The 23,849-nt window shown below is 40.3% G+C and overlaps 1 protein-coding gene across 8 annotated transcripts; it reads right to left on the bottom strand.

Moving 5' to 3' along the window:
• Positions 1-2,400: 2,400 nt before the first annotated feature.
• LOC123933071 (zinc finger protein 846-like) lies at positions 2,401-13,626 on the bottom strand. 8 transcript variants are annotated; one of them, XM_045991981.1, is made up of 7 exons: positions 13,575-13,626; positions 10,715-10,935; positions 10,174-10,262; positions 9,412-9,538; positions 8,864-8,944; positions 4,210-4,292; positions 2,401-3,729 (listed from the first exon to the last, which is right to left on the bottom strand). In XM_045991981.1, exons 2-7 carry the CDS (start codon positions 10,743-10,745, stop codon positions 2,611-2,613), a joined length of 1,530 nt encoding a protein of 509 aa, XP_045847937.1. In that variant the 5' UTR covers positions 10,746-10,935; positions 13,575-13,626; the 3' UTR covers positions 2,401-2,610. The 8 variants fall into 8 exon arrangements, with proteins under 8 accessions (XP_045847937.1, XP_045847935.1, XP_045847938.1 ...); XM_045991979.1 differs by lacking the exon at positions 13,575-13,626 and adding an exon at positions 13,223-13,552; XM_045991982.1 differs by lacking the exon at positions 13,575-13,626 and having other exon boundaries at positions 9,412-9,496; positions 10,715-13,552.
• Positions 13,627-23,849: the final 10,223 nt, after the last annotated feature.

Below are 23,849 nucleotides of genomic sequence, written 5' to 3' on the forward strand. Positions count from 1 at the left end.
TATACATTGATGATTCTGAAATACAAGTGCTCAGCCTGGTAAGCTTTTTTCATGTACCAAGAAGTCTGTATATAAGCAGTCCAGTGACTGGTGCGATACTACAAACAGAAGCATCTGTTTCTCAGGCATACCCTATTAGTCTGTAGTTTTTATCCTCACAGTACACAATGTATAAGAGCAATCCTTGAAGAGAAAAAGCCATTGGAGACTGTCCCCTTTTTTTTTTTTAAAGATTTTATTTATTTATTTGACAGAGAGATCACAAGTAGGCAGAGAGGCAGGCAGAGAGAGAGGAGGAAGCAGGCTCCCTGCAGAGCAGAGAGCCCGATGCGGGGCTCGATCCCAGAACCCTGAGATCATGACCTGAGCCGAAGGCAGCGGCTTAATCCACTGAGCCACCCAGGCGCCCCTGGAGACTGTCCCTTTTTTAACAGCTTTCCCAGAGTCCACACTGATGACTTCTGCCTACTTCTTATTAGCCAGGACTATGAATTATAGTCTTCTCATAAATCCAAGGAAATCTGAGAAGTAGGAATGATTTTTTTTTTATTATGTGCCTGGAGATAACCTGGATTCTATCTATAAGGGACAGGAATATTGAGATGACTGAATACTACTTGCCATACAAAGCCAGAATTTTCCTATAATCAAATACCACAAAGAGCTTCATTTTATGAGCCACTTGCAAATACACTAGAAAGCATTATCTAAAAACATTATAAAATGCTCTTACATTGTGAGGGCACCTGGGTGGCTCAGTCAGTTGAGTGTCCAACTCTTGTTTTCAGCTCAGGTCAAGATCTCATGGGTCATGAGATTCAGCTCTGCATGGGACTCTGTACTGAGCAGAGAGTCCACTTCAAAGATTCTCTCCCTCTGTCCCTGCCCCAGCTGATGTGCACACACTCTCTAAATATATATATATATACACACACACACACACAATTTTTTTTTTTTTAATGCTCTTACAGGGGCGCCTGGGTGGCTCAGTCAGTTAAGTGTCTGCCTTCGGCTCAGGTCATGTCATGAGACTGAGGCCTGCATCGGGTTCCCTGCTCAGTGGGGACCCTGCTTCTCCCTCTCCCTGCTGCTTCCCCTGCCTATGCTCTCTCTCTGTGTCAAATAAATAAAATCTTTTATAACAATGCTCTTACGTTGCCAAATAAATTTCCAGGTATTTCATATAATTCAATGAAGACATATATACAGGGAAGTCTTTAGATATGAACCATAATGAAAACACCATTATATCAAATGAGTATACCACTGCAGAAATTACTTAAGAGTATCTTTAAAAGCAACTAAAACTTTGTAATACAAAACCACCACAAAAATTAAGGTGCCAGCTGCTTTCCTGGAGAATGAGACACACAGAAAGGCGACTGCATTTATGTCATTTATTTCACTCTGACCTCCAGGAAGAACGTATACACTAAGGAAGAGCAGTACCTGAAGGCTTCCCCAAAGTCCTCTCATCCATCCTTCATTCCTCCAGTGAGTATTCTTTGAGTCTCTTAACGGATGTGTATTTACCAAAAATCATTCCATTTTTACACTCATTCAGCTTCTTTACAGGGTGGGTTTTCACACGTAGAGTAAAATGTGTAAGATTGATACACCACTTCCCATGTACCCTACAACCGCTATTTCTCTCCAGTGTGGATTATTTTTACTGAAGGTCAAAGCCAAAAAGTAAACACACACACACACACACACACACACACACAGGCATGCCCATTATTTCTAATAGTCGTAACATTTTCTGCCTCTGTGAGATTACCAAAGAATGTCAACGTATGGGGCTGTTTTCCCACGTATCTTACCATCATAAGGTTTCTCTTCACTGTGTGTTGTGACTTACTCATTAACACCTGAACAGCCTTCAACATTTCTTACATTCACGAGTCTCCCTGCACATGAAGCCATCAAGAGTTTCTAAAAGCTTTCCTGAAGCTTTCCCGTATTTCTTGCATGTATAGGAATCTCTCCAGTTTGGTTTTTTTTTTTAATGTTGAATTCTTACGATACAAGAAACAACTGTAGGTCTTCCTGGGTCCTTTACATTTGTAGGGTTTTATATCCGTATGAAGTCTCATGTGGCTATTAAGGCCTTGGCACTAAGGTTTTACCACATTCCTGACATACAGATGATTTATCCCTACTAGTATGAGTTATTACGTGCTTTCAAAGCCCGCTGTCATATTTTAAGGCTATACCTCATTCTTACCTTCTCATCACTTTTACAGTCATTTCTTATTTATAAGTAATCTCTATGCACAACATGGAGCTCAAACTCGCAACCCTGAGATCAAGACTCGCCTGCTCCACCAACTGAGCCAGCCAGGCACCTCTGACTTTTACGGTAATTTTAGATATGTAAAATTAATGTCAGACAACAAAAAGGTTCTCCCACATACTTTATAACTAGAAGGTTCTCTCAAGTGTGAGTTCTTACACATTCTGTAAAGTATGAACAATTACTGCTCTCCCATATACCTTATATGCATGCAAATTCTGCCCCAGGATGTTCCTATCATGCAAGGATGAAAAATGAGTAAAGCTTTCTCACACATTCTTTACTTCCATAAGGTGCTTTTTATCCAGATGAGTTTAGATGTGAATACTAAGGTCTGAAGAACATTTACAGGTTTTTCCACATGCCTTAGTTCTTAAATGTTTAGCAAGTGCCGAAGATTGGGTGAAGGTTTTCCCACAGTCCTTACATTTGTACGGTTTCTCTCCAGTGTGAGTTCGCATGTGAATATTAAGGCATGTGGAGTACCTAAAGGCTTTCCCACATTCTTTACATTTGTACGGTTTTTCACCAGTATGCATTCGCATGTGCATATTAAGATTCGTAGAACGAGCAAAACCTTTCCCACATTCTTTACATGCGTAGGCCTTCTCTCCAGTGTGAGTTCTTAAGTGTGTGGTAAGGCCTGAAGACTGAGTGAAAGCTTTCCCACACTGCTTGCATTTGTATGGCTTCTCGCCAGTGTGTGTCCTGACATGCTGACCGAGCATTGAAGAGTTATTAAAGGCTTTCCCACATTCCTTACATACATAGGGTTTCTCTCCGGTGTGTGTTCGCACGTGTAAGACAAGTCCTGAGGAGCGAGTGAAAGTTTTCCTGCACTCCTTACATAAATATGGCTTTTCTCCACTGTGAATTCTTACGTGTTTTGTAAGGTATGAAGAGTGAATAAAAGCTTTTCCACATTCCTTACATTCATACGGTTTTTCTCCAGTGTGAATTTGCATGTGTAAAACAAGTCCTGTGGATCGAGTAAAGGCTTTCCCACACTCCATGCATACATAGGGCTTGTTTCCACTGTGAATTCGTCTATGATCTGTAAGGGATGAGGAATGAGTGAAGACCTTCCCACATTCTTCACATTCATACGGTTTTTCTCTAGTGCAGTGTCTCCTGCGTGCCGAAGTTCTCTGACGCTCTTTGCATTCGCACACGTTCCCTCGTGTCTGAGTTTTCTTGTGCTCAGTAAGATCTGAAAGCAGACCAAAGGCTTTATCATGCTGGACACTCTCAGAAGTTTTCTCCCCAATGGGGATTTCCTTGAGCAGAGTACAAATAAAGTTCTTTTTAAAGGCTTTTCCATTCTGATCACCCTTAGAAGTTTTCTGTCTACTGTGAGTCATAAATGAGTGTCCACTAAACGCTCTTCCCCACAAGTCAGAGCCATATCGTTTCGCTCCAGCATTGCTTCTCTCCTGTTGATTAAGGTTTAAATGATAACTAAAGACTTATTCACACCCACTTTAACAGAATTTCTCCCCCATCACAACTTTCATGCATTGGAAACGTCATCATAATTGAAGTGTTTTTTTCCATTTCAGTGTACAGAGTTCCTGCCCTGTTTTTGAGTTATTTTAAGTCAAATAAACAGACTCTGAGGGTACACTCTACTTTCACAGAGTATCTTCTGGTAATTACTCATACTAAATCATTTAAAACTTAATCCCTGTGCATCAAAAACTGGACATTTGAGTATATTTACATGGATCTCTGAGGAGAAACGGGTTTGAAGTAGGTTTACAGCGCCCCTCCCCCCCAAAATTCTTGACATTCAAAGAAATCTCTTCACAGATTCTGCTTTCTTTGGGTAAATGACATTTATTTCGTATCATTTGCATCAATTCTGTACTTCTGGTCCAGGTGTGGAAGAAAGGAATTACTTTTGGAGATCTTACCAACTGTATTCCATTTGATGTTTTTTCCAAAGAAATATCCTGAAGGGATGTGAAACCTTTAGTTTTGAGCCACCAATCCAACTCTGAAAAAAAGTGGAAAATTTTGTTTTGGAGAAAAATCCTGGGATAAAGTTGTTTAAAAGCACACAGCACAGAGAAGGACAGCACAAAATACGGTGGAGCAGCAAACTCCAGGACTCCTTCCCACCAGAAACAAATAAAAAGCTTACAAAAACTATCAAAATCAACTATTACAGAACTTGGGAATCTAGTCAAAAACTCCCAACTGCCAAGCGAACACTTATGGAAATAAGCAGCAGCTACAGTTCACCAAGAGAGCGCTGAGGCATTTTAATGACCCACCTACCATCCCCACTCCTCAGATCAGCTGCAGCCATGCAGACAACAGGACGCAGCCCTGAGAAAGTTACAAGTGCTGAAAGGAGCACTACGGACTTCGTTCTCGGAGAACTGCCACTGTGTGTTCCCATCTGTCTGGCAGCTTCAAGTATCATGGCTGCAAGGCTGTGCCTTTATATCATCCAACTCAGAGTGGTCCCAGGAGCAAGGCAGCATCAGACAACTACTGATCAAAGTATCTGAAGGCAAAATATTGCCTACAGCAGCCCAAGGAAAGAGAAAGCATTTGGGACAAACAAAAGACAGCCTGAAAAGCCTCAGAAGGAACAGACTGGAAATGTTGATATGTGTGTAAATAGGGCTTTGAAAAGCTCAGGTGTTTACCAGTGAATCAAGAAGTTCACTCACCCTGGAGGCTGGAGAGGAACCAAAGCTTTCACCTCTCGCTGACCTTCAGCATCCACTCCACCAGGAATGGAAAGCTAAGAAAGAGTTGTACATGGCCTAGCTAAACACTGAAGGAGTAGCCCAACACATAGCCAATCAGCAAAAACTAAAAGAATATTTTTAGTTTTCTTTTCTTGGTTCCAGTTATTTAAGGAATTTCTGTCACTCTAAGATGACCACTAAATTAACAGAACACGGATTTCAGGGACTGCACTAAAAAGAATGCAGAACATACAAAAATAATTTATAAAAACCACTAAACAAACACCAACAATACACAACAAGCAGGAACAACAAACCCAGGGAGGGGCTGAATCAGATTTTCAACTGTCACATTATGAGGTCTAAAATTTACACTTCTAACTAAAATATATGAGGTATGCAAAGGAACAATAAAAAAATTAATACAAATTGTTCCTGGAAGCCAAGGCATTGATTGGACTAATAACTTTAAATAATTTGTTTCAACACACCCAAAGAGCTAACAGAAACCACGGACAAAGAACTAAGGAAACTAGAAGAATTAGGATTCAATTAAGAGACTGTCAAATAAGAGACAGAAATTACAAAAAAGAACCAAATAAAATTCTGGAGCCGAGAAATACAGTATCAGAAATGTGTTGAAAAAGTGCTCCACATCACTCGGCATCAGGGAAATACAAATCAAAACCACAATGAGATATCACCTCACACCAGTCAAAATGGCTAAAATTAACAAGTCAGGAAACGACAGGTGTTGGCGAGGATGCAGAGAAAGGGGAACCCTGCCATACTGCTGGTGGGAATGCAAGCTGGTGCAGCCACTCTGGAAAACAGCATGGAGGTTCCTCAAAAAGTTGAAAACAGAACTACCCTATGACCCAGCAATCGCACTACTCGGTATTTACCCTAAAGATACAAATGTAGTGATCCAAAGGGGCATATGCACCCAAATATTTATAGCAGCAATGTCCCCGATAGCCAAACTATGGAAAGAACCTAGATGTCCATCAACAGACGAATGGATAAAGAAGATGTGATACACACACACACACACAGGAATACTATGCAGCCATCAAAAGAAATGAAATCTTGCCATTTGCAACAACGTGGATGGAACTAGAGGGTATTATGTTGAGCAAAGTAAGTCAATCAGAGAAAGACAATTATCATATGATCTCCCTGATATGAGGAATTTGAGAGGCAGGGTGGGGAGTTTGGGGGGTAGAGAAGAAAAAAATGAAACAAGATGGGATTGGGAGGGAGACAAACCATAAGAGACTCTTAATCTTACAAAACAAACTGGGGGTGGGTGGGGGGTAGGGGGATATGGAGAGGGTGGTTGGGTTATGGACATTGGGGAGGGTATGTGATATGGTGAGTACTGTGAAATGTGTAAGCCTGACAATTCACAGACCTGTACCCCTGGGGCAAATAATACATTATATGTTAATAAAAATAATTAAAAATAAATAAATGGCAAAAATAAAAAACCAGAAATGTGTCATACAGGCAAAAGGATAGACATATAAACGAAAAGAACAAATAATCCATAAGAAAAATCCATACATTTAGAATAAATATATTCTCAACAAGTGTGCCTTGACCATTCAATGGGGGAAAGAACAGTCTCTTCAATACACAGTGCTAGGGTAACTGGATATTTCTATGCAGAAGAATCAAACTGGACCCCTACTTCACACCATATATACCAATTCACTCAAAATGGATCAAAACCCTAATGTAAAGGCTAAATGTGTAAAGCCCTTAGAAGAAAACAAGGGGGTAAATCTTTAGAACCTCAGATTTGATACTGTCCAATATTTCTGCTCTTAGATATGACATCAAAAGCACCAAAGAGAAGAAAAGATAAACTGAACCCCACTGCAATTAAAAACGTACATCAAAGAACACTATCCAAAAAGCAAAATGACAACCCCCAAAATGGGAGAAAATATCTGCACATCATCCATGTGACATAGATCCACTATTAGAATACAGAAAGAACTATGCTTCGGGGCGCCCGGGTGGCTCAGTGGGTTAAAGCCTCTGCCTTCGGCTCAGGTCATGATCCCAGGGTTCAGGAATCAAGCCCCTCGTTGGGCTCTCTGCTGAGCAGGGAGCCTGCTTCCTCCTCTTTCTCTCTGCCTGTCTCTCTGCCTACTTGTGATCTCTGTCTGTCAAATAAATAAATAAAATTTTTAAAAAAAGAACTCCTATGCTTCAACAACAACAAAACAAACAACCCAAGGTAAAAAATGGGCAAAGAACTTGAATCGGCCTTTCGCCAAAGACACAGAAAATGGTCAACAAGCACACAAAAAGACATCCAACATCATTTGTTTTAGGGAAATGCAAATCAAAACTACAGTAAGATACCACTTCATACCTGCTAGGGTGGTTACTATTAAAAAAAAAAGAATCCTCCTCTCTCTCTGCCTGCCTCTCTGCCTACTTGTGATCTCTCTGTCAAATAAATAAATAAAATCTTAAAAAAAAAAAGTTTATTAAAAAAAAAGGGGGGGGCGCCTGGGTGGCTCAGTGGATTAAGCCGCTGCCTTCGGCTCAGGTCATGATCTCAGGGTCCTGGGATCGAGCCCCGCATCGGGCTCTCTACTCCGCGGGGAGACTGCTTCCTCCTCTCTCTCTGCCTGCCTCTCTGCCTACTTGTGATCTCTCTCTGTCAAATAAATAAATAAAATCTTAAAAAAAAAAGTTTATTAAAAAAAAGAAGAGGGAGGGCGAGAGGAAGAAAGGAAGGGGAAGTGATGGCAAGGATGTGAAGTAACTTCTGCGCTGCTGGAGGAAATATAAGATGGTACAGCTTCTGTAAAACAGTTTGGTAATCCTTAACAAGTTAAACATAAAATGACCATATACCCCACAATTCTATTTCTAGGTAATTTAAGTAATAGTCATGAAACTGAATTCTGTATGATTCTGTTTGATAGGCACAAAAGAGACAAATCTATACATTAAAAAGTCGATTACTGGTTGCAGGGAGTGGGGGTAGAGCTGAAGGGAAGCTGACTGTTTAATGGTTACAGGGTTTCCTTTTCAAGTGATGAAAATATTTTGGAACCAAAGAGAGCTGATGGTTACACACCACTGTGTATGTACTCAATACCAGTAAGCCATATTTATTAAAATAATTAATTTTTGTGTACTTTATCTTTAAAAAATATGGCATATACATATGTCTAAATATGCATGAAACAAGATAAAAAGGTTGAAATAAAAGGGAAGTTGGATTACACAGAGTACGGCTATGTTAGGAGTCTGGCAATGGTAAGGCTACGGTGTTGAAATTGTAGGCAATTTCCCAAGCTTAATACTCTGGATAACTAAGGCTGACAGTGAACAAAAAACACTGATAGAATCAGGAAAGCAAGAGAGAAAGTACTGCAAAATGAGCTACTGTAAGTAATGACATTTTCTTTTTATATATATATTTTTTTTTATTTATTTGACAGAGAGAAACCACAACTAGGCAGAGAGGCAGGCAGAGAGAGAGGAGGAAGCAGGCTCCCCGTGGAGCAGAGAGCCTGATATGGGGCTCGATCCCAGGACCCTGAGATCATGACCTGAGCGGAAGGCAGAGGCTTTAACCCACTGAGCCACCCAGGCGCCCCAGTAATGACATTTTCAGCTGAGTCAGACAGATCTTTCTGGGAGAACAGAAAAAGGCTGAGATCACTGGAAATTTAAAGGTAAAGGGAGATGGAGGTTCCTAAGCAAACTCATAAACCGAATGACTTCCTTCTCAGAGTTTACCTTTGAAAGTTTGCCAAGTGGCACTTCCAAACGTACTGCACCTTTCCCAGGCTAGTCCCGTCACTTGTCACAAAACCCTACCTCGTGAACTTACCCTGATTTCCTCTCCCTCCTGTCCTCAGCTCTTCTGCTCCTCCCATCAGAGAATAGAGATCAGGTCTGCATGATTCATATCCTGCTTACAGGAAAAGTATGTAAGGACCTCGCAAGACATGAAGCATGGCTCTCTGGATAGGAACCAACACTTTAGCTTCAGGGTTTCTGTGGATGGTGAAGTCTCACTTTACAAACGCCAAATAATCACACAAAATTTTAAATCAGTGCAATAAAACTATTCTAAAAGGAATAAAAATGTAAGTACATTCTTTCTGTGCCCTCAAATGACGAGAGAGCTCTAAGACTTGAAAATCATGTCCAGCCTCTACAGACATTTAAAGTCCTAAGGTTTTCAGTCCCTAAAAGGAATAAAGTCATTTATTTAGACGGATCTTCATTTTCACAGGGAATCCTCTAGACAGTAAGGCCCCTGAGGCCAGGGATTGCATCTGTCTTGTTTACCACACTATTCCCATCTGACAGCAAAGATACTTAAGAAACATTCATTTCATAAAGGGCTCAGTGAAGAAATGATGCCAACCTTACCTAGTATAATGAGATTCCGGTAGTTCTCCAACATCACATCTCTGTAGAGATCTCTCTGTGTTTGATCCAACAAAGTCCACTCCTCCTGGGTAAAGGTCACAGCCACATCCTCGAAGGTCACTAAGTACTAAACCATCAAATACATACTGGCTTCAGCTAACCACTGTCTTCTTTGAGGTTCTCAGGGAAGATGCTTGAAAGACTGAGGAAGGCAGACCAGAAACCTACAGTACTCCTGGGACCAGACATCTCTTCTCTATCTACAGATACTGCCTGGTGATCACAGCCAGTTACATGAACTTACCAGTGTCGCTGACATGTGACTAAACTTCTGTTACCACCACTTGACTGTGGGCTCTTTTGCTTTATTCTTCCTCTATTTATAAGCTGCACTTAGCACTGAACACGGCGCAACACTCTGTAAAATCTACTAACAGATGAATTATTTCCACAGTAACACACACTTTATATGAGATTGGATACCTTCATATCATTCCTCAGTATCTATCATAACACTCAGCAAAACAACAAGCCAACAAGCATGACCGAGGATCAGAACGAACTAATGAATAGATAAAAGAACCATATCCAGTGTAATCCCTCTATCTTCTGAGATGGCATGAGTCCTGGAGAAACTGACCAGAGACTCATTCCGTAAGCAGGGTCATTAATTGCTATAAGAAGCCTGGGGACATTACAAGGAGATATGGCTACCTAATAAATAAGGCTGACATTCTGAAGAAAGGTCAACTTCCCACTTACCTGAGAAGAATCCGTCAGTAACCCAGCCACCATCTTTGCCTCCTCAATCTTCCCCTCAGGAAGACAGAAAGGGTTCCGAGAAAGATAACCTCAGAGAGAAGAATGCCATGAACTCGGAAGCCAATCCAATTGCGGTAATTACATGCTCATAAGCTATTCCACACCATGCACAGAACATACCGCAAACACACTAATTCCATAAACTAGCAAAGTGCTCTGAGTTACCTGGAGCAAAAAAATGGTTTTCTGGATCTTGCCACCCATAAGAAACAGGTTAAATATTCCACCTTAGAGTAACACAAATTACAGTAGAGAGAGACAGAGCTGTCTGACACAACGGAATTCATGAACATGTTATCCCCTCAAACAGCACACACACCTTCTTGCCTCCCAAATCCCAGGAACCTGACTTATACATGCTCTGCTCATTTCCGTTGCACTTCTATGGCCCGCTGCACCATCACTCAGGCTCTGAGCACTGAGCACTGGATATGCCCTTTGTGAAGGAACTATACAAAAAGAAGCATCAATAAGGACTCACCATACACCTGATTCACATCAAGGGCTTCCATCCTGTGAATCTGATTGAGTTTCCAGAATATTCCATTTCTCAGAAGACCAGAGAAGCTTTTGAGTTTAAATTAAGAGCTTGATCTCAATTTCTCTTTGAATACTGGGGTGTCTGAGTAACTGGTTCACAATATCCATCATTAAGCAATGGGCATTTTCCCTCAATCATCAAACACCACTCTTTAGCCATCTCTGTGCAGATGAAACATGTGACAGCCATTAAAAACCTGAATATCCTACCACGCAAATATTAATGCCAACCTCTATTTACTGAGTACTATTCTACAGGATATACTGTCCTACATACATAAACTCCTTTAACTGTCCTAACAGCCCTCCAAATTGGGTATTAATAACTGTCATTCAATAGTTAAGAAAATGGAGGTTCCAGGGGGTGGGAGGTTGGGGGAGCCAGGTGGTGGGTATTATGGAGGGCACGTATTGCAGGGAGCACTGGGTGTGGTGTATAAACAATGAATTCTGTTATGCTGAAAAGAAATAAATTTTTAAAAAAAGAAAATGAAGGTTTACGCAGTATTTTTTTTTTTTTTTTTTGGTTTACGCAGTATTAATAACTGTCTCAAATCACCCATCAGAAAAGCCAGGCAGACACATACTAGAATGGCAAGAGCCTTCTCTCCTGTGGTGGTTGTTATTCCTGACATGATCAGAATTCAGTCCACATCCTCTGCTAGGCATAATGGAGATGAGAAATACAAAAGGTTTTATGAAATGAGACGTCCCCCTGAGTGCCCCTGCAGGAGCTTTGTTAGATTTGGAACCTCTGCCACCTTCTCTCTCTTATTCCTTCATTCAGTTAGCAAATACTTAGTAAGGGTCTTCCTTCTGCCAGGCCAGGTACTAGGCAATGAGGAGGGAACAAGTTTTTAGGGATCTCACAGTTCAATCTGGTAATGCAGGTAATAAACAGATAATTATCAGTTGGTGATGAGCAGTATAAAGAATCAATCCCGTTAAAGTATAAGGAGTACCGCACATACACAAATATACTCCCGATACAGAGACAGGGCTAGTTAGAGGTAGGATAAAGACAGAACAGGGAAATAATCACTTCAGAAGCCTGTGATAATTGATACCTCACTTACTTCAAAAGTAGTGTCCCAATTTTGACCCAAAGACACCCAAACTTAAAATATCATAATTTTAGAAAAACTCAAAATAATATTTCTCCTGTTAGCCACTCCAACAGCATCTGAATCATGTCACGGGGTTTTTTTTAAATGTTGAAACTAAAGACTTTCCATATTATCTCACAGTTAACCACAAAGACTAGTATATAAATATATCGTGCATTGTTTCACCTTTTCTTATTACTGATCAGTTCTACTTTTATTCCGTCATTAGTTTTATTTTTATTCACTCTTTCAGTGCATTTTCTTCTACTTCTTTATTTCTTGCTCAACCTTATGAAATAGCATGCTTAGTTCCACTTCTCAAACTTCTTTTATTAAACTACAGCATACATACAACTAAGGGAGGCAATCAAGAATAAAAACCTCAATGAGGTATTAAGAAATGAGCAGCCCCATGTAACCATCATTCAGGTTGAGAAACAGAATACACCCAAATCCAGCTTCTCACACATATTCTTGGTCTCTCCCAAATCACTCACTCCATGCCTCCCAACTGCATCCACTATCCTGACATTTAACACTCTAGAGTGTTCTGCCTGTTTTTCAATTTTAAAGACAGAGCATCAAACAGCATGCATTCTTTCATGTCTGGCTTCTTTCATTCAACATTATGTTTGGTGACGTTCATCCAAGTTGTTGCATCTGTGCTCTTTCCTTCTGCTAAAGAGTATCCCACAAAAAATATATGCCACAATTCATCCACTCACCCTTTGATCGACTTTGGATTATTTCCGATTTAGGGATATTTCAAATAATGGTGTTACAAATAGTGTTTATGTTCAATTGGCAGACGTGTGTGTGTGTGCTGGTGTGTAAGTTAACTGATACACTTTAAAAATGTTTCCACTAGCAGTTATGCACATCTCACTTGGCACATGACACTTGGCCCTGTCACTCTTTTTAGTTTTACTTTTATTTAGATATTCCGTGTGTGCAGTAGTATTACACTGTGGTTTTTATTTGCAAATCTCTGGTTGCTAATGATCGGAAGTATCTTTTCATGTATTTGTTGTCTATTCGCATTTTTTTTCTTTTATTGAAGAGCCTATCCAAAGCTCTTGCTCATTTTTCGCCTTGGGTATTAATTTGTAGGAGTTATTACATAACTCCTTTGTCCTTACCTGTGAGGCAATTAACCAAGTACTAAAGGTCAAATATCATGCCTGCAAATTATTTTAATCTTACTTTCAAAGAGCTTAGAAAAAGGTACACTACGCATGCAAAATACTAACAAATGGTCAATGTGCAACAAGGGAACACCTGAATAATTCGTCAAACGTCTATAATGAGTGTCCACAGCCAGAGCATTTCCGTCCAATGCTCACCAGAACCTCCCGGGATCCCCAGGTCAGTGAGAAGAGGGCACAGCGGCCGTTTTCCACCACTGCGTACATGTTTCTCCTCTGGAGAAGGGGCAAAGCGGTCTGGTAGCTTTTGAAGAGGAGCACACCGGAGGGAGAAAGGACCCTGCCTCCTCCGGGGTCCCGGAGTCACGACCCCGCCCCCCACCCGCGCGGGCGGAGCCAACAGAGGCTCTCGGAGGGACCCGGGCGGCCTCAGTCCCTCCGGCGCTGTGTGCCGGTAAGGAAGAGGAGCCGCGACTCCCGACCACCCCAAGAAGTTCGAAACGCCCGAGGCTGAAAGCCCCGCCGTGGGCCAACAGAATGGAAAGCTCACCTCCCAAGCAGGGCGGAGCAGGAAGTGAGGCGTCAGCCGACGAGCACTTCCGCTTCCGCTTTCCGCCTCGAGGTCAGCGTAAGGGGCGGGGCCCCAGGAGCATCCTGGTCTGGTGGTGGTTGGTGGCCGCGTCCTCCAGACGTTCGACGTGGCGGTTGGACCTGGTTGCAGCCGGTTGCACCCAGTGCAGGCTGTCCACCCTGACTGGGCAGGAGAGCCGAGCGGAGTCCAGGGCACCGAGCTGGAAGAGCGGCAGATGTGGTGGGCAAGGTGTGCCTCCGGGTTCTGGGCCAAGGAGGCTCATCAAGTGCTTTTCTACAAGTCTTTCTCGTTGGTTCAGCTCCACGCAGCGCTCTGCACGTTTATAAAGATAACCCTGCTGGTCCATACAATGAACTCCTAGCCCATTCAGTTCTCTTTTTAGATCTTTAGTCTTGTTTGAGATGGCATTATAGCACATCATTAACCCGCTTAAAATCCTTTTTAGTATAGTCAGAACTGTGTATCGATCACAATTTCAGTACATTTTCATAATCACAAAAGGGATCCCAGTACCCACCTCACCGCAAGCCCAAGGCAACAACTAATTTACTTTTTGTCTCTAGGAATTTAACTATTCTCAACATTTCATGTGAACAAAATATTACAGTATGTGGTCTTTGTGTCTGGCTTCTTTGACTTCTGTAACGTTTTCAAGTTTCGCCCATATTGTAGTGTGTACCAGTATTTCATTTCTTTTTCTTACTGAGTAATATTCCGTTGTACGGGTGTATCACAATTTATCCATTCATTAGTTGATGGACATTGGGTTACTTCCCCTTTCTTTTTTTTTTTTTAAAGATTTTATTTATTTATTTGACAGAGAGAGATCACAAGTAGACAGAGAGGCAGGCAGAGAGAGAGAGAGGGAAGCAGGCTCGCTGCTGAGCAGAGAGCCCGATGCGGGACTCGATCCCAGGACCTTGAGATCATGACCTGAGCCGAAGGCAGCGGCTTAATCCACTGAGCCACCCAGGCGCCCTACTTCCCCTTTCTTGACTATTATAAATAGTATGGGATTTTTTTAACAGTGATAAGAGGAAAATTCATATTCTTAAACGTTTATACCCTGAAAAACAAAACAATAATATATATCAAGCTAAAAAAGAAACAAAAAACCTAGAAATAGAGTATCACTGCAAACCAACATAGAAAGTTATATAGGAACTTATCATTACAAAAGAGCACCAAGCCCAGATGGATTGGTTTTTGTCTGAGTGGGGATGATAACAGCTTTACTGAAACATAATTCACATACAAGTCACCCATTTAAAGTGTACATTAGTGGTTACCATATTCACAGAGTTGTGAAATCATTACCACGATCAATTTTAGAACAATTTCATCACCCCCAACTCCCCATCCTATCCCTAACCCTAAGCAGTTACTAATCTATTTACTGTCTCTCTAGATTTGCCTATATTGACAATTTCATGTAAGTTTTTAAAAATACTCTATGGGGGTGCCTAGGTGGCTCAGTGGGTTAAAGCCTCAGCCTTCAGCTCAGGTCATGATCCCAGGGTTCTGGGATCGAGTGCTGCATCAGGCTCTCTGCTCTGCAAGGAGCTTGCTTCCCCATCTCTCTCTGCCTGCCTCTCTGCCTATGTGATTTCTCTCTGTCAAATAAAATCTTTTTTAAAAAAGGCAAAAGTTATTTAAAAATAATAACTATATGGTTGTGACTGATTTCTTTCACATAGCATAAACTTTTCAAGGTTAATCTATTGTAGCATTTATCAGTATTTTATTTTTTAAATTTAAGTAATCTACACCCAAGGTGGGGTTCAAACTCACAACCCTGAGATCAAGAGTTGCATGTTCTTCTGACTGAGCCAGCCAGATACCCTAGTATTTTATTCTTTTTAATTGGTGAATAATATTCCTATCACTTGGTGGATATGTGGGTTGTTTTCGCTCTTTGGTCATTGTGAATAATGCTATGAAATACTGTCATACAAGTTTTTATGCGGACATGTTTTCATTTCTTTTAGATATATGCCTGGGATAGGAACTGCTCCATCATATTGTAACACTATGTTTAAGTTTTAGAGGAACTGCCTATTTTCCCTAAGTGGCTGTACCACTTTACAATCTCACCTGCAATGTACGAGGTTTCCAATTTCTCATACTGTCCAACATTTAGTGTTTTGTTTCGTTTTTAATATTATAGACATCCTGGTTGATGTGAGGTAGTATTTCATTGTAGTTTTCATTTTCATTTCCTGGATGACTAGTGGGTATTGATTATCTTTGCATGTGCATATTGGCCATTTATGTTTTCTTAGGAGAAATGTCCGTTCAGAATCCTTGACTTGTTTTGTGCTATTTACCATTTTATTATTGGACTCTGAGAGTTCTTTGAATATTAAAGATGTCAGCCCCTTTTCAGATATAGAATTTCCAAATATTCTCTCCCATTAAACAGGTTGTCTTTTTACTTCTTTATGATATCCTCTCAAGCAGAAAAAAAATTTCATTTTGATGAAGTCTCAACTTGTCTATTTTTTTCTTTCATTGCTTATGCTTTGGATGTGAAATTTAAGAAACCACTATCAAATCCAAGATCACTAAAAATTTACCACTATTTTCCTCTAAGAGTTTTAAGCTTTTAGCTCTTACATTTAGTTCTTTGATCCATTTTGGGTAATTTTCAAATATGGTGTGAGGTAGACATCCAGCTTCACGCTATGTTGTATGGATATCCAGTTGTCCCAGCACCATTTGTTAAAAAGACTCTTTGTTCCCCTAATGAACTGTTTTGGCACCCTCAACAAGCATCATTGGACCCAAAATGTAAGCCCAGGTATATTAATTAGGAGAATTATGCCTTCAAAGTTCAAATATTTGTACTACTCCATAAATTGTTTAAGAGCAATGAGAACGAAGAAAAACTTCCTAACATACAAAAATAGAAAATTATAAAGCCATATCACTTATGAATACTGATTTAAATGAGCTATGTTAAATATTAGCAAAAAGAATGTAAAACCACAAGGGTGCAAGGGGGGTGCAATTAGTTAAGCATCTGATCCTTGGTTTCTGCTTAAGGTCTCAGGGTCATGGGATCAAAGCCCCACATCAGGATCTAGGCTCAGCTTGAAGTCTGCTTAAGATTCTCTTTCCCTCTCCCTCTACCCCACTCTTTCTCTCTCTCAAATAAATGAGTAAATCTTTTAAAAAAGAATGCGAAACCACATTAAGAAAATAATAACCTTCATCAAGTGGAATTTACTCTAGGAATTCAAGGTTTGCTTAGTTATTAGGAAATCTATTAAATAATATACCATATCAATACATTTAAGAAAACAAGTGATATGATTATCATCTCCATAGGTGCTGATGGAGCCTTTAACAAAATTCAACATCCATTATTGATAAAAGCACTCAAAAATAGAAATTGATGAATATTTTCTTAAGATGATTGCCTATATCAGAGCACTTGGGTGGTTCACGTGGCTAAGTGTCTGGCTTAGGTCACAATCTTGGGGTTGTGGGATCAACCCCTGAATTGGGCTCCATGCTCCAATGCAGTCTGCTTGAGATTCTCTCTCTCCCTCTTCTTCTGCTCCTCCTGTTCTCCCTCTCTCTCTCTCTCTTTCTCTAAATAAGTAAATAAAAAACATTTTTTAAAGATGACTGCTTATATCTATAGCTATGTGTGTGTGTATACATGTGTCTGGGTGTGTACAGGTGGTATTGGTTAATGCGGTTAGAGAAGAGAAACTAGTAAGAAACATAAGAATTGCAAAAAAAAAAAAAGTAAAACCATCTCTTTTTACAGATGATATGATATTGTATATGGAAAGCTCTAGAGAATTAATGGTAAAATTAATTAATGGTAAACAATAAAGAATTTAGTATGTTAGGAGGATATAAAATTGTCATCTAGAAATTGAAAGCCTTCATTTACTCAACCAATAACCAGTATATACCAATTGAGCCAGTCAGGCACCCCTCATTCTTCTTTAAATGATTGGTAGAATTCGCCTGTGAATCCTTCTGGTCCTGGGCTTGTTCTGCTGGGAGGTGTTTCCTTCTAGGTTCAATATGCTCATTCATTATTGGTCTGTTCACAATTTCTATTTCTTCATGATTCAGTCTTGGTAGGTTGTACATTTCTAAGAATTTAAGCTTTTCTTCTAGGTTCCCCAATTTGTTGGCATATAATTGTTCATAATCTCTCTTCCAGCCCTTTGTATTTCTGTGATGTCACTTGTAAAGTCACCTCTTCCATTTATAATTTTATTCATTTGAATCCTGTCACTTTTTCTTGGTAATTCTAGCTAAAGACTTGTCAATTTTATCTTAAAAAAAAAGATTTTCTATTTTTTCCTATTATTTATTTCATTTATGTCTGCTCTGACTTTTGTTATGTCCTTCCTTCTGCTAACTTTGGGTTTAGTTTGTTCTTCTATACATAGTACCTTGAGATATAAAGTTAAATTGTTGATTTGAGTCTTTTTTTCTTAATGTAGGTATTCATTGTTATAAAATTCCCTCTTACACTAACATTGCTTCACCCCATAAGTTTTGGCAGGCTGTCTTTTTATTTTTGTTTCAAAATATTTTTTAGGGGTGCCTGGGTGGCTCAGTGAGTTAAATGTCTGTCTTTGGCTCAGGTCATGATCCCAGGTTCCTGGGATCGAGCTCTGCATTGGGCTCCCTGCTCAATGGGGAGCCTGCTTCTCCTCTACCATTCCCCCTGCTGGTACTCTCTCTCTTCAATAAATAAATAAAAATCTTTTTAAAATATTTTTATATATGGTTATGGTAGGGTTTGTTATTACCAGGTTATACTTCTAGTTGTGATATGAATTGCCAATTTTTGGAAGCAATTCAAATAAGAGGGTCCTCAACTGTTAATAGCTTTGGCTCAGCAATGGCACTTTTTAGGTATTTATTTTATGGGAAAGATAAAATATATGTATAAAAATTTTAACTACAGTGGTATTCACTACAGTATTGTAACAATAGCAAAAAGATTAGAAGCAAGTTTCTAACAAGGCATTAGCTAAAATATAGCTTATTCATGTGAAGAAATGAAATTCAACTACTATAATGATGTCATAAAATATTTACATGGAAAGTTGATTAAGTTTGAAAAGCAAATTACAATACATTATAATATGACTTTATTACAAAATATGTGTATAAGAAAATGATTAATAGTGGTTTTATGTACTCCATGGAATTTTGGGTTATTTCTCTCTTTTTGCTTGTCTTTATTTTTATTGGGTTTTTGTTTTTAAAGTTTTTATTTATTTACTTGTCAGAGTGAGAAAGAGCACAAGCAGAGGGAGCAGCACGCAGAAGGAGAAGCAGACTCCCTGCTGAGCAAGGAGCCTGACATGGGACTTAATCCCAGGACCCCGCAATCATGACCTGAGCCAATAGCAGATGCTTAACCAACTGAGCCACCCAGGCATCCCGTTTTTGTTTTTTACAACAAATATATATTGATTACATAAAAAGATCTTTTTGATTTCCCTATTGGGAAATAAAATAACCCTTTATTTATTTCCCTATTATTTCTTGGACTCACTGGTTGTTCGGGAATGTGCTGTCCAATTTCCATATATTTGTTAATTTTCTAGCTTTCCTTCTGGTAATTTCTAGTTTTTTAGCATTGGGGTTAGTAAAGATACTTGGTATGACTTAAGTCCTCTTGAATTTGCTAAGACTTCTTTTGTGACCTACTATGATCTGTCCTGGAGAATGTTCCATGTGCGCTTGAGAAGAATGTGTATTCTGTTGCTGCTGCATGAAATGTTCTGTATAAATCTGTTAGGTCCATTTGGTCTAAAGTATATTTCAGGTCCAGTGTTTGTTTATGGACTTTCTGTCTGGATGATCTATCCATTGTAGAAAATAGGGTATTACTTTGTTGCCTATTTTTCCTTTCATATGTCTCTTAGTATTTGCTTAATATAGTTAGGTGCTCTGATGCTCAGTAAATACATGTTTTACAATTATTAAATTCTCTTGATCAATTGATTCCTTTATCCTTATATAATGACATTTTTGTCTCTTGTTACAGTTAATGACTTAAAGTCTATTTTTCCTGGTATAACTACTTCTGCACTCTTTTGGTTTCCATTTGCAGGGAATATCTTTTTTCATTCTTTAACTTTGATTCTATGTGTGTCTAAAGCTGAGGTGACTTTTGTGTAGGCAGCATACAGATGGGCACCTTTTTTTTTTTTTATCCCTTCAGGCACTCTTTGCCTTTCAACCAGGAATTTAAAGATTTTATTTATTTATTTCACAGACAGAGATCACAAGTAGGCAGAGAGGCAGGGAGAAGAAGGAGAGAAGGGAGAAGCAGGCTCCTGCCGAGCAGAGAGCCCAATGTGGAGCTCGATCCCAGGACCCTGGGATCATGACCTGAGCCGAAGGCAGAGGCTTTAACCCACTGAGCCACCCAGGTGCCCCTCAACCAGGAATTTAATCATTTATATTTAAAGTATTAACTGGTAAGGACTTACTAATGCCATCTTATTACGAGTTTTCTGGCTGTTTTGTAGTTCCTTTGTTCCTTTTTTGCTACCTTGAAAAGATGTTTATCCTAAATCTAACCTGTAAACCCATATTGCTCAATAAGCTAGCCACTAGCCAAATTGAAAACTCAATTTCTTAGTCACGCTAGCCATATTTGAAGTGCTGAAGAGTCACATGTGGCTCAAGTCTACTATGTTGAACAGTGCAGATATAGAACATTTCCCTCATCACAAATAGTGCTGCTCTAAGCCATGGTTTCTCAGTTTCAGCACTATTGACACATGAAGCCAGCCAAGTCTTTGTTGGGGAGTGGGGCGTCCTGTGCACTGGAGAATGTTTAGCCACATCCCTGACCTCTACATATTAAATGCCAGAAGCACTCCCAGTTATGACAACCAAAAACATCTCCATATATTGCCAAATGTCCTCTGGGTACAAAATGACCTCCATTAAGAATCATCACTCTAGACCTAACTTCCAATTTGCAGGAAATGCAGGTAACTAAAAACAAGCTAAAAGAAACCATGAGAAAACAATGAAACATCCATAATGTGAAACATCCCACAAGAAATTGATGTAGATTCCTCAAAATGTCATGAAGGCAAAAAAGGGGAGGGGGGCACGTTGGGAGGCACAGTAGTTAGGTGTCTGCCTTAGGCTCAGGTCATGATCCCAGCGTCCTGGGATCCAGCCCCGCATCAGGCTCCCTGCTCAGTGGGATGCCTGCTTCTCCCTCTCCCATTCCCCCTGCTTGTTGTGTTCCCTCTCTCGCTGTCTCTCTCTCTCTCTCTCTCTCTCTGTGTCAAATAAATGAAATCTTTAAAAAAAAAAAAAAGCCAGGAGTACTGTTCTAGATTGACAATATATACAGACGGTAATAACCAATGTAAATGTGTAAACCTTAACTGAATCCTGGATTAAATAAATTAGCTCTGTGAGACTGTATTTTGGATTGAGTATATTGGGTTGTATATTAAATGGCATAACTATTTTTAATTTTTCTAGGTGGAATAACAACATTGTGGTTAAGTAGAAGACAACCCACAGTTCTAGGAGATGCACAGGAAAGCATTTAGGGATCTGACATATGTCTTCTACTTGATTCAGTTCAAGTTCAGCAGGGGGGAAAAGTATAATAGGATTTGGTAAAGGGTTAACAATTGATGGCTCCAGGTTAAGGGTATATATTTACATTCTTTCAACTTTTGAAATATTTTAAAATAAAAGGTTGGCCAGAGGGAGGCAGGGGGTATTTCATTTGGTCCCAAACAAAACCATTTTACAAGGAAATAAATTTTGACATTATTTTTCCAAAGAACCCAGCCTCTCTTCTTAGTGACACTGGGAAGCTACAGCTGGATGAAATGTTAGCGATTTAACTCCTCTCACGCAAGTGGGGATTAGGGGCTGGGCACCTAAAACTTAGTCGGTTTAAGCCTCTGACTTCGGCCCCGGTCATGATCTGAGAGTCCTGGGTCAAGCCCCAGGATGGGTGCCCTGCTCAGCACACAGTGGTTTTGTCGCTCTACACCTCCCCCTGCTCCTGCTCTCTCAAATAAATAAAATCTTGGGGGAAAACATTAAAAAAAAAAAAAAAGAGGGATAGGGGCTCCCCAGGGACAGTCTGTACAGTTCTCACCAGAACCGGCCCACATCTGCAGAGGAGCAAGAATGCGCGGACCAAGCCTCTGTGGAAATGAGAGGAAGTAGCATGTTTTCTCCCCGTCAAAGGCCAGTTTTTCGCCGGAAGCCACGCCTGGCATCGGAGACCAGACTCACACGTTGACCCAGTGCCTACCAGTGCCTACCACGTCCGTCCAGGGCCCCGCGGCCCGTTAAGGTCCAAGACCCGCTGGGCCAGACCGGAAGCCAATTTCGTAGACTCCGCCCCCCGATGTAGTGGGGAAGTTCGGCAGTAACGGCTGTGGCCCAGGAACGCACACTTCCGCTTCCGTTCTGGAGGAAGGAAGGGGTGTGGCCCACTGCCTACCACTTGGAGAGCGGAGAAATCCATGATCCTTCATGGAGAACCTAGTTGAATACAGTGGTTGGACCAGGCCAGAGGCATGGCTTGACTCGGATTCCTACCGACTTGGAGGTGGGGGCTTTGTTTCTGTAAAGTGATATTTTTTTTTCTTTCCGCTAGCATCTGCCTCCCAGGACCATGACCAGTCATGTTTATAATGGCATGCCTGCCAGTCTGTGAAATGTTATATAGCCTCCCGTTCATTGGTTTTTCTTAAAATGTGCTTCACTGGTTTGCTTTTTGCCATGTTGTTTAGAGTCATTCATGGATGCTTCATATACGCGTGTGTATATCTACATTTCACACTGATTAGTTATCTGATTAATAGAATAATGGTATTTTTATGTATCGATCATGAATCTAGTAACCTTGACAAAGACTAGTTCTAATAATTTGCTGATTTTCTTGGATTTTTTTTATGTAAATGGGTCTAAATAGCTATAAACAATAATCTATTTTAAGATATTTTTCTTTTCTGCCAATAACTGTATCTCATTTTTCTTACGGTTTTGATCATAATTTCTAGTATGTTGAATAATGGCAGTGATTAGTAGGCATCCTTGTCTTATTCTTGATGTATAAAGCAGTGATTCTAGAGGCACCTGGGTGGCTCAGCTTGTTAAGCCTCCAACTCTTGATTTCAGCTTAGGTCATGATCTTGGGGTTGTGGGATCGGGCCCCAAGTCTAGCTCTGCGCTGGCTCAGAAACTGCTTGGGATTCTCTCTCTCCCTCTCTGAATAATAGTAAATAGTAATAATAAAGCAATGGTTCTAAAGTTTCTCTATTAATTATGATATTTGTAGTGGAGGGGTGTCAGTGACCTTAACAGGTAAAAGAAATTAATTTTTATCCTTGGATTGGGAAGAGATTTTATTGGAAAATGTGTTGAACTTTATCAAAGACTTTTTATGCTTTTGATTTCTTTAACCTTAGGGAATCATAAGTCATATAAAATATTTGTGTAGTCAAATTTGTCCTTTATAGTTTCTGGAAACTGTTGTGCTTTTAAAAGTGAGTTCATGAATGCCTGGGTAGCTCAGTAAGTTAAGTGTCGCCTTCAACTCGTCATAATCCGAAGGCCTTGGGATCCAGGCCCAGGTCAGTCTTCTTGCTCAGCAGGAAGCCTGCTTCCCCTTTGCCTGCCACTCCCCCTGCTTATGTGCGCTCTCGCGCTCTCTCTCTCTCTCTCTCTCTCTGACAAATAAAATCTTTTAAAGTAAATAAATAAATGTGTGTGTTAGGTCCCCCAACAATGGGTCCGTGATCAAAGGAGTGAGACTGATACAAAGTGAAGGTCAAGCAGATCTTTATTTCGTGCCAAGCATCAAGAATCAAACCAAACGTTCGGGGATGCGCCTCTTACAGAGAGGGCGACCTTTCTCTGCTTCACAGACTAGCTTTTAAGGGCAAAGTCCATGTGGTTGGGCCTGGCCATGCAGAGGTGGCCAATAAAATTGTAACACACAGAGAAAGCTGCACAGTCATGCTAGGTCACACATAAGTGACCAATTGAATTACAATTTACCCTAGTAGATATTTGAATTAGCCTATCACCTTGGTCAGAATTTGCACCCAAAAGGCTCCCAAAGGGCGGGGCCCATACTCCTTGGTAACTAGGGAGACAGTATGCACGCCCCACTGATTGGATGCCTCCACCTGGCCTGACCCACCCTTGTATTTGGGCTTTGTTACCTGGGACTGGTTTCCGGGA

The sequence above is a fragment of the Meles meles genome, chromosome 20 (genome assembly GCF_922984935.1).
Source record: "Meles meles chromosome 20, mMelMel3.1 paternal haplotype, whole genome shotgun sequence".
Lineage (NCBI taxonomy): Eukaryota > Metazoa > Chordata > Mammalia > Carnivora > Mustelidae > Meles > Meles meles.